Source organism: Aquarana catesbeiana, linkage group LG10 (assembly GCF_042186555.1).
Source record: "Aquarana catesbeiana isolate 2022-GZ linkage group LG10, ASM4218655v1, whole genome shotgun sequence".
NCBI classification, from domain to species: domain Eukaryota; kingdom Metazoa; phylum Chordata; class Amphibia; order Anura; family Ranidae; genus Aquarana; species Aquarana catesbeiana.
The window spans coordinates 23634977-23646996 of record NC_133333.1 but is presented as its reverse complement, the minus strand read 5'-3'; the positions used below and the strand labels follow the sequence as shown (position 1 = coordinate 23646996).

At 44.2% G+C, this 12020-nt stretch overlaps 2 protein-coding genes across 3 annotated transcripts in view; one reads left to right on the top strand and one right to left on the bottom strand.

Annotated features, from left to right (window-relative positions):
- Positions 1-3882, bottom strand: part of LOC141110458 (B-cell receptor CD22-like) — a 44273-nt gene extending 40391 nt beyond the window's left edge. For both annotated transcript variants that reach the window (XM_073601810.1, XM_073601809.1), the window contains exon 1: positions 3399-3882. The gene's annotated coding sequence lies outside the window, so the exon portion shown is untranslated. The remainder of the gene's footprint in view (positions 1-3398) is intronic.
- A 4338-nt stretch (positions 3883-8220) lies between these two features.
- The window catches only part of LOC141109809 (B-cell receptor CD22-like), a 99438-nt gene continuing 95638 nt past the window's right edge, over positions 8221-12020 (top strand). Inside the window, exon 1 of the mRNA XM_073601077.1 lies at positions 8221-8294. Within this exon, the coding sequence (XP_073457178.1) occupies positions 8221-8294 (74 nt within the window). The remainder of the gene's footprint in view (positions 8295-12020) is intronic.

The window sequence follows — 12020 nt, the reverse complement described above, 5'->3', positions numbered from 1 at the left end:
CGGCTATGGCCTGGGCCTCAAGTGGTTAAGTGCACTGTGTTCGGATGTCGGACACAGTGCGACGCCGGACACAGTGCACTTATGGGAAGTGCCACGTCTATGCAATCACGAGATTGCAGACATGGCGCTTCATTTGCGGGTGTTTAGCCCGCCTTGCGGCGCTTTCCGAAGTGCCGAATAGCTTCCGCCCGGCGCTTGTAGTATCTATTACTATGGCCGGGCAGTTTGATTGACATCCGAGTTTGATGTCACTTAATGTTTTCTCTCTCCCATTGTGCCCGGGAGAGAGGAAACAGGAAATATGAGGAGCGGAATCGCCGCTGCCAGTGGAAGGAGACATCGCAGGAGAGGACACCACAGCAAGGTAAGTACACAGGCTGGACACAGGGACACAGGCTGGCTGCATTTGGTGGTACACAGGCTGGCTGCATTTCATGAGACACAGGCTGGACACAGGGGACACAGGCTGGCTGCATTTCATGTGACACAGGCTAGACACAGGGACACAGGCTGGCTGCATTTCATGTGACACAGGCTGGACACAGAGACACAGGCTGGCTGCATTTCATGGGACACAGGCTGGCTGCATTTCATGGGACACAGGCTGGATACAGGGACACAGGCTGGCTGCATTTGATGTGACACAGGCTAGACACAGGGACACAGGCTGGCTGCATTTCATGGGACACAGGCTGGCTGCATTTCATGGGACACAGGCTGGACACAGGGACACAGGCTGGCTGCATTTCATGTGACACAGGCTGGACACAGAGACACAGGCTGGCTGCATTTCATGGGACACAGGCTGGCTGCATTTCATGGGACACTGGCTGGCTGCATTTCATGGGACACAGGCTGGACACAGAGACACAGGCTGGCTGCATTTCATGGGACACAGGCTGGCTGCAATTCATGGGACACAGGCTGGACACAGGGACACAGGCTGGCTGCATTTCATGTGACACAGGCTGGTCACAGGGACACAGGCTGGCTGCATTTCATGGGACACAGGCTGGCTGCATTTCATGGGACACAGGCTGGACACAGGGACACAGGCTGGCTGCATTTCATGTGACACAGGCTGGACACAGAGTCACAGGCTGGACACAGAGACACAGGCTGGCTGCATTTGATGTGACACAGGCTGGATACAGGGACACAGGCTGGCTGCATTTGATGTGACACAGGCCGGCTGCAATTCATGGGACACAGGCTGGACACAGGGACACAGGCTGGCTGCATTTCATGGGACACAGGCTGGACACAGGGACACAGGCTGGCTGCATTTCATGTGACACAGGCTGGACACAGAGACACAGGCTGGACACAGAGACACAGGCTGGCTGCATTTGATGTGACACAGGCTGGATACAGGGACACAGGCTGGCTGCATTTGATGTGACACAGGCTGGCTGCATTTCATGGGACACAGGCTGGACACAGAGACACAGGCTGGCTGCATTTTATGGGACACAGGCTGGCTGCATTTCATGGGACACAGGCTGGATACAGGGACACAGGCTGGCTGCATTTGATGTGACACAGGCTGGCTGCATTTCTTGGGAGACAGGCTGGATACAGGGACACAGGCTGGCTGCATTTCATGTGACACAGGCTGGACACAGAGTCACAGGCTGGACACAGAGTCACAGGCTGGACACAGAGACACAGGCTGGCTGCATTTGATGTGACACAGGCTGGATACAGGGACACAGGCTGGCTGCATTTCATGGGACACAGGCTGGCTGCAATTCATGGGACACAGGCTGGACACAGGGACACAGGCTGGCTGCATTTCATGTGACACAGGCTGGTCACAGGGACACAGGCTGGCTGCATTTCATGGGACACAGGCTGGCTGCATTTCATGGGACACAGGCTGGACACAGGGACACAGGCTGGCTGCATTTCATGTGACACAGGCTGGACACAGAGTCACAGGCTGGACACAGAGACAAAGGCTGGCTGCATTTGATGTGACACAGGCTGGATACAGGGACACAGGCTGGCTGCATTTGATGTGACACAGGCTGGCTGCAATTCATGGGACACAGGCTGGACACAGGGACACAGGCTGGCTGCATTTGATGTGACACAGGCTGGCTGCAATTCATGGGACACAGGCTGGACACAGGGACACAGGCTGGCTGCATTTCATGTGACACAGGCTGGTCACAGGGACACAGGCTGGCTGCATTTCATGGGACACAGGCTGGCTGCATTTCATGGGACACAGGCTGGACACAGGGACACAGGCTGGCTGCATTTCATGTGACACAGGCTGGACACAGAGACACAGGCTGGATACAGGGACACAGGCTGGCTGCATTTGATGTGACACAGGCTGGCTGCATTTCATGGGACACAGGCTGGACACAGAGACACAGGCTGGCTGCATTTCATGGGACACAGGCTGGCTGCATTTCATGGGACACAGGCTGGACACAGGGACACAGGCTGGCTGCATTTCATGTGACATGGGCTGGACACAGGGACACAGGCTGGCTGCATTTCATGGGACACAGGGACACAGGCTGGCTGCATTTCATGTGACACAGGCTGTACACAGGGACACAGGCTGGCTGCATTTCATGTGACACAGACTGGATACAGGGACACAGGCTGGCTGCATTTCATGTGACACAGGCTGGCTGCATTTCATGTGACATAGGCTGGATACAGGGACACAGGCTGGCTCCATTTCATGTGACACAGGCTGGCTGCATTTCATAGGACACAGGCTGGACACAGGGACACGGGCTGGCTGCATTTCATGTGACACAGGCTGGCTGCATTTCATGTGACACAGGCTGGCTGCATTTCATGTGACATAGGCTGGATACAGGGACACAGGCTGGCTGCATTTCATGTGACACAGGCTGGACACAGGGACACAGGCTGGCTGCATTTCATAGGACACAGGCTGGACGCAGGGACACAGGCTGGCTGCATTTCATGGGACAGAGGGACACTGTAATAATGTAATAATAGAAATAATGCGCTCCAATCATCCTGACACCATAACAACCATGGTGCTGGGATGATTGAAGTGCTAACACTCTCTCCCTCTCCCTCCATCCCTTGTTCATCTCAGACGCTAATCACACCACCTTAGAGCCATGCCCACTATTTTGCTGAAGCCACGCCCATTTTCACCAAGTGGGAGGGGTCAAAAAGGAAGGACGGGGTCTGGCGCTCCCCCATCCTAAAACTTCACCAGCTGTCTGTGCAATTATATTACTTTAATTCTCAGCACAAGTCAAAACCTTTTCAACTCAGCTCTTTCAAACAATATCCAAATCAATGTCCAGGGTTAGGATTTTAAACGGAAGATTCCTTTTCCTGCATAGGTCCAGCCATGACAAGTTCCTTAGGCTTTATTTGCAGTAGAGACCTACCTTTTAGAGATGAGGTCTTCCATCACTTTGCTTTAAAGGTTCCATCCATTAATTGCACCAATAGAAGTAACACAGCTCTTTTACTTTATACGATGTAGCATTATGTAGTATGTTCTTCCTTCCTTTGAGTTTGGACCTTTCTTGGAGTAAGCCACAAAATTGGGTTTGGGTCAAGTTGGGTCCATACCTCATCCCTCAAAAAAGCTGTAAACACTACTGGTAGAAGTTAGGTTTTGTAGCCTTGATAGAGTCAGAAACAGAGAGTTCCCTGATCTAAGTTTAACCAATATTACCTTGGGGTGGGGTGTCTGTGACCATTCCTGGAGTGTCCCAATAAGATTTAGCTTGGAGACTATCCATAATCTAGAGGAGAATTTATGTATTCCAAGTGAATTGGTGCAGAAAGCAAAGGAAAGTCCATGCTGAGTTTCAAACCTCCTCTTCCCATCGTCTGAGAGACATCTGGAAGAAAAATAAAGAGGAAGATTTTGTGAAGACTTAATATGATGATTGTATGAAGTATCAGGGTGGCGTGACGTTCAGAAATTTTTCTTACTGTGAACAATAAAGGTCACTCTTCTAAAAGAGGAAGTACCCATTTCTCAAGAATCAGTTAATCTGTTTCTCTGAAAGTTTTGTAGATGTGCCAAGAGACACAGATGTGTAGATATGAAGTTCTAGATCTACTGAAACTGATGTACTTGGTTTCTCATCAATGGGCCCAAAAACTAGCCTAAATCACCCATATTTTCATAGAATTTACATTGCACATGCAATATGCATGGATATATATACACAACTAAGGCCCCTTTCACACATGCAGATTGTTTGTCTGCTTTTCATCCATCCGTTGACGGTTGAAAAATGGACATCAATGAAGGCATCTCTTTGTAAAAACGGGTGTAAACAGATGATCATCCACTCACATTTGTTTACATCTGCTTCCGTCAACATCCATTTTTTGGAACAGATCAAAACCATTTTTTTCTTTCGTTAACAAAATGGATTGGATGAAAAACTGATGTAAACTGACAAACGGTCCGTTTTTGCATGAGAAAAATGGCTCCATGACTCAAGTGGTTAAGGACTCTAGCTGGTGGAAGTAAAAAACTTGTGAAAAACAGATGACAAACTATTGTAAACTTCATCCTTTTTCTTCTTTGAAAAAAACGTGCCTAAACTGATAAAACCAACGGTCCACGTGTGTGAAAGGGGCCTAAGGCAGGCCATACATGGTTCAAATCTCGGCTGTACCACCGGCCTCCCAGTACCACCCATTTTAGAGAATACAGAACCAAGTATCATTTTTGCTACTAAGTGATTTGCAGGGAATTTGTTAATGATAACAAAGAAAGACAGTAAAATAGATCCTCTGCAGTGAGCAACAATAGACCTTACCCCAGCAACAGTAGACCCCACCCAGCAATGATAGACCTCACCCCAGCAAAAATAGAGCCCCACAACAAAATACCACCCCAGCAACAATAGACCCCCAGCAGCAACAGATGTCCCAGCAAACTGCATCAATAGACCCTCCAGGAGGCAGCAACAAAAGACCTCTCCCTCAACAGTAGATCCCCCCCAGCAACAATTGCCCCCCCCAGAAACATAAGACTAGCAACAATAGACCTCCACACAAAAATAGATCCCCAGTGACAATAGATCTCCAAGCAGCAAGCATCAATAGACCCTCCAGCACACCACAGCACTCCTTGAATACATTCATTGCTGGAGGTGCCGGAACTGCGTTCCTCCACGTTCCTGCTGAAAAAAATCCCTGTTACTATATAATACGACGACAGGAGTTTATTACTGCAGACTTTTAAAGTTGCTGATATACTGTACTTTAAAGGTTAATGTAAAAAAAAAAAGAAAAGAAAAAACAACACAATGTAAAAATGTGCATAGTGTAGGATTTGCGATTACAGTGCACATGCATAGACATGCATGCTCTAGCCATGGCAAGCACATGACCCATTTCACGTGCTTTGTAGAGCATGGCGTAAATGTTCTTTTGTGCCGCTCGTTTGTTTAGCGCACGCTCCTTGTATAAATTGGTGAGCACTCATGGTGGTTGATGCACTAAAGGTAAATCGACTTCACTCTGCAAGGGAATTTTCCCCCAGAGCTTAGTAAATGAGATGAGGCTCAGCTGATTTTCATCATCCAATCAAGTGCAAGCAAAAATGTTTTGTTTTTAACGCCCTTGCATGTGATTGAGTATTCTTTGAAAAATTGACATTGCATCACATACACTAATCTCCGGGGAAAATGACCAAGTCCAGCTTCCTTTGCAAAGTGAATCACCTATCTTTCTTTAGTAAATCAACTACATCCATAGGAAACCATGTTAAATGGACTTTAGTGTGTTTCTGCAAAACTGAAAACGCATTAAAAAATGCATAGGTGTGAACCAGGCCTTAAAGGAAGCTAAGATTGTTTGTGATTTAAGTCCAGGTCATAATAAGTGGCAAGGGTAGTTGCAAAAAAAAAAAAATCAATTAATGCAGCCACCACATCTAAGAACTGGTATGGCCAAAATATAAAAAAAAAAATGAAACCGCACTGATTTTTTATACCCAAAACTGTGAAGACCCAACATAAGCCATATACTAGAGAATGTGCAACCCAACTGCTGTTCCCAACACATCTCCCCCTGTGTGTATAAACTAAAATGTACTAAAAAAGTCAACAGCTCTAAAATTCTTTTAATAAAGAGAATTTGGGCTGTGATATCACCACAACCCAATTTTAATGAAGAATACATGAAAAAAGGAAAACTGCAGGACTTTAAAGGTGTCAAAAGAAAGAAATAGTATCTTTTAATTTATAAAAAAATATATTTTATTTATAACAATAAAAACATTATCGTAAAAAAAAAAACCCTTGTTGCGTATCACATTCATTTCCTATACATTTACAGACACTACCGCTCTACATGTTTCGCTTCCAGTGAGCTTCTTCAGGACATTCTAGAGTGCTGTATGAAATGATTACTATGAGAGATAAATAAAAAAAAACAACAACAGAAATGGGATTAATTGCTACAGAGTTTTTTGTAAAGTATAATTAATTATACATTATCAAAAATATAGGTGTACAAAAATACTCTTGTTTTTAAATATTGCCAAAAAGGAATTTTTACAGTCCGAAAATATTGACGAAGCATAAAGGGACCCACCAGGTATGAAGAAGGATTTGCACATAGCATGCAAGGGTGTTTTAGTTTCTGAATATTCCCAGCAGACACCTCAGTGTAAGGAACATGATAAATCCTAAGAAGGAGACATATAAATATATATATATATATATATATATATATATATATATATATATATATATATATAGTATATGTAAAAATGTAAAAGATATTACCAGGACATATCCCCATTGCCCATATAAAATTGTATATCTGTATAACTCTAAAGATTAAACCCAGTTAACACCATGGAAAGGAGATAGAGTTATAGAGTTGTGCACCCAACTGCTGTTCCCAACACATGTCCCCCTTTGTGTATAAACTAAAATTTACTAAAAAAAAGTGAACAGCTCTAAAATTCTTTATTAAAGCTCTCTAGAATACAATTCCCAAATTATTCTAAATTCTAAATGATTCCTTCTATAAAAGTGCTTAAAGCATAACAATGTGGACATGAACCAATTCAATTATAAAATGCTTTAATGAAATATCCACTCACCAGCCACTTTATTAAGTACACCTATCCAATTGCTTGGTAACTTGCTAATCACATGGCAGCTAATCACATGGCAGCAACTCAATGTCTTTAGGCATCTAGACGTGGTGAAGACGACATGCTGAAGTTCAAACCGAACTTGAGAATGGGGAGGAAAGGGGATTTAAGTGACTTTGAACGTGGCATGGTTGCTGGTGCCAGACGGGCTGGTCTGTGTATTTAAAAAAACTGCTGACCTTTCCTGGGATTTTCAAACACAACCATCTGTAGGGTTTACAGAGAATGGTCCGAAAAAGAGAAAATATCCAGTGAGCGGCAGTTGTGTGGAGGAAAATGCCTTGTTGATGTCAGAGGTCAGAGGAGAATGGGCAGACTGGTTCCAGATGATAGAAAGGCAACAGTAACTCAAATAACCACTTATTACATCCATGGTATGCAGAATACCATCTCTGAACTCACAACATATTAACCTTTGAAGCAGATTGGCTACAACAGCAGAAGTCCTGGATGTAACTCCTGTCAGCTAAGAACAGGAAACTGAGACTACAATTCGCACAGGCTCACCAAAATTGGACAATAGAAGATTGGAAAAACATTGCCTGGTCTGATGAGTCTGGATTTCAACTGCAACATTCAGATGGTCGGGTCAGAATTGGGCATAAACAACATGAAAGCATGGATCCATCCTGCCTTGTATCACCAGTTCAGGCTGGTGGTGGTGGTGTAATGGTGAGGGGCATATATTCTTGGCACACTTTGGGCCCCTTAGTACCAATTAAGCATCATTTAAATGCCACGTCCTACCTGAGTATTGTTGCTGACCATGTCCATCCCTTTATGACTACAGTGTCCCCATCTTCTGATGGCTCCTTCCAGCAGGATAATGGACCATGTCACAAAGCTCCAATCATCTCACCACTGGACAATGAGGTCCCTGTACTCCAATGGCCTCCACACTCACCACATCTCATCCAATAGAACACCTTTGGAATGTGTCGGAACAGGAGATTTGCATCATGGATGTGCAACCTACAAATCTGCAGCAACTTCGTGATGCTATCATGTCACTATGGTCCAAAATCTCTGAGGAATGTTTCCAACACCTTGTTGAATCTTTGTCACGAAGGATGAAGGCAGTTCTGAAGGCAAAAGGTTGTCCAACCCAGTACAAGCAAGGTGTACCTAATAAAGTGGCCAGAGAGTATAAATATGTAAACAACATCCAGTTTAGTTTGTGCACAACAAAAGTACATAAATAGCATCCAAATCTAAAGTGCCACTCAATTCGTTTTTATGGTTGAAACCAACGTGCCAACTCTTCCACATTACACATGTGCTCCTCCGTTCCTCTCCAAAGTGCGCACTCACCGGAAAATAATTGAGCACTTTAACAACAACTAATTTTAATGCTGTTCACTTTTTTTTTTAGTAAAATTTAAGAAGCGGTAGGGGCCATTGTTATCTTTTTTGTGAAAAAAGCTTTGTTCACGTCAGTCATCTGTAAAGTAAAATGAATAGATCAATCCTGTGTACTCTTTGGTTGATTGACTAAAGGTAAATAGGCTGTTCACTGTGCATAGGAAGTTGCACTTTGGAAGGGAAATTGTCCCAGAGCGAATAGTGAATGTGGTGAAGTTTTACTTTGCAAAGATTACCCATTTCATGTGCAGGGAACATTAAAAAAAAAAAGCATTTTTGCTTGCACATATGGAAGTCAGCAGAGCTTCACCTCCTTCACTAAGCTCTGGGGCAAATCCCCTTGCAAAGTGAACAGATTTTGCCTTTAGTAACTCAACCCCTTATGTGGCAAAGCAAACCAGGGCCTCAAATGGACTCATGTAATCATTTAAATCTCTAGTGTTAATAACAACATTAAACCATACCCACAGTGATGGTCATGTTCTAGTTTATCTTATCTGACCACTGTGAGTGATGGGGAGATTACATCACCACAGGAAGCATGATAAACAGAGTACTGTGAACTCTTTGGAAGGGACTTGTCATGAACATTTTTGTTCTGCTTTCAGAAATCTTTCATTCCTAAGCTGCAGGCAAAGGTAAGATACTGTTCAAAATGCATTTTTAAATTTTAAGCAGTTGTACATTTTTATCCAAAAATCCATGGGCTGGACACCTCTGTGTTTCTATGTGGCAGTCCAGATGAGCCAGGACCCTTCTGTAACTGTATTAGAAATGTTTAGGGTCAGGGCGGTGCTGTGAACAAAGCCTATCTGGATTTCAGCAAACCATTTGATTCAGTACCACATAATGATCTCATACGTTGTACAAGCTACGACTTAACTCTTGGGTGGTTCAGTGGATTCACAGTTGGCTACAAGCTAGGACTTACAGTAACTCTGGGGTGGTTTAGTGGATATTCAGTTGGCTACTCGCTAGGGCTTAATCCTTGGCTGGTTAAGTGGATATGCCATTGGATAAAAGCTAGGAATTAAGTAACCCTTGGGTGACTCTGTGGATATGCAGGTGGCTACAAGCTAGGACTTAAACCTTGGGTAGTTCATTGCATGCACAGTTGGCTCCAAGCTAGAGCTTAACTCTTAGGTGGTTCAGTGGATACACAGTTGGCTACAAGCTAAAACTTAATCCTTGGGTGACTCAGTGGATACACAGTTGGCCATGAGCTAGGACTTAATCCTTGGATGGTTCAGTGGATACACAGTTGGCTATGAGCTAGGACTTAATCCTTGGATGGTTCAGTAGATACACAATTGGCTATGAGCTAGGACTTAATCCTTGGGTGGTTCAGTGGATACACAGTTGGCTATGAGCTAGGACCTTATCCTTGGATGGTTCAGTGGATACACAGTTGGCTATGAGCTAGGACTTAATCCTTGAATGGTTCAGCAGATACACAATTGGCTATGAGCTAGGACTTAATCCTTGGGTGGTTCAGTGGATACACAGTTGGCTATGAGCTAGGACCTTATCCTTGGATGGTTCACTGGATACACAATTGGCTATGAGCTAGGACTTAATCCTTGGGTGGTTCAGTGGATACAAAGTTGGCTAAAGATCAGAGTGTGGTTGTAAATGGGGTTAATTTAGAACAGAGTTCAGTCATTAGGATCTGTAGTATGTGGTCTTGTTCTATTTTTCCCTTCATAAGGGATATATCTGATGACCTGGTGGGCAAGGTAAGTCTTTTTGCTGATGACGCAAAGGTGTGCAATAGGATTCATATTCTTGGAGGTGTTTATAACACAGAACATGCACTGGCATTGCTGGAAGATTAGTCAAAGCAATGAAGTCCACAGTTCAAAGTTTCTGAATGTAAAATTAGGCATTTAGGGGAAAAGAATCCTATGACAGTACAATATTTGGGGTACAGTTTGGCCAGAACTATAGAGAAAAATGGATTTAGGGGGTGCTTATTCTGAATGACTGCAACATGAGTAAAGAGGGTGGCCAGGCACTGGGAGGAAGTGGATAGAATTGTGGGGCACATCACAAAAGGAGCAGAAATACAAAACTTCAGCTTTAAACCCAAGAACAAAAATGGAAGTTATTGCAGTTTACCGGCCCTAAATGTGGTGGCTGCATTCGTTTTAAAGCTTACAAAGAATTTTCTTTACCAAAAAAGTTATTGATGTTTGGAATAGACGTTTAGCTTGGGTAGCATGTCAGACAATGTTGAGTTAAGTTAACCACTTCAGCCCCGGACCATTTGGCTGGCCAAAGACCAGAGCACTTTCTGCGATTCAGCACTGCGGCTCTTTAACTGACAATTGCGCGGTCGTGCGACGTGGCTCCAAAACAAAATTGACGTCCTTTTTTTCCCCACACATAGAGCTTTCTTTTGGCGTTATTTGATCACCTATGCGGTTTTTATTTTTTGCGCTATAAACAAAAAATAGCGACAATTTAGCAAAAAAACACATTTTTTTTACTTTTTGCTATAATAAATATCCCCAAAAAAATATATAAAAAAACTGTTTTTTTCATCAGTTTAGGCCGATATGTATTATTCTACATATTTTTGGTAAAATGAATCGTAATAAGCGTTTATTGATTGGTTTGCGCAAAAGTTATAGCGTCTACAAAATAGGGGATAGTTTTATGGCATTTTAAAAAAAAATTTTTTTTTTACTAATGGCGCCGATCTGCGATTTTTATCGGGACTTTATGGCGAACACTTTTGACATATCTTTGGGACCATTGTCATTTGTACAGCAATCAGTTCTATACAAATGCACTGATTACTGTGTAAATGACACTGGCAGTGAAGGGGTTAACCACTAGGGGGCAGTGTAGGGGTTAAGTGTGTCCTGGGGAGTGATTCTAACTGTGGGGGGGGCGTGGCTATGTGTGACATGACACTGATCACCGCTCCCGATTACAGGGAGCTGTGATCATTGTCCTGTCACTAGGCAGAACAGGGAAATGCCTTGTTTACATCAGCATTTCCCTGTTCTTCCTCTCCGTGAGACGATCGCGGGTACCCCCGCGGACATCGAGTCCACGGGACCCGTGATCACACTCATGGAGGTCACTTAGGGCGCGCCCGCAAACCGCTTCTTAAAGGGCAACGTACAGGTACGTTAATCTGTCTGTACATGCCCTTCTGCTGATGTATATCAGCGTGAGCCGGTCGGCAAGCAGTTAAAGTGTTACTGAAGATATTTTTATTTTTTTTACATTAGAATAATAAACATGTTCTATTCACCTGCTCTGTGTAATGGTATTGCACAGAGCGACCCTGAACCCCTTCTTCTTTGGTCCCCCACCAGCGATTTGGCTCCTCCTTTTCTGTGCTCCAGAGCTGTGTGTCTACGGAGCCGTGCTATATAGACACACACAGCGCGGCTTGGCCCTTAGCTCCCTCCTCTCAGTATTTGATTGCTGCTGCTGCTGCCTGAGTCGCTGTGTGAAGAGGAAGAGAAGGAGAGAGGAAATCCAGCTGTGCAAA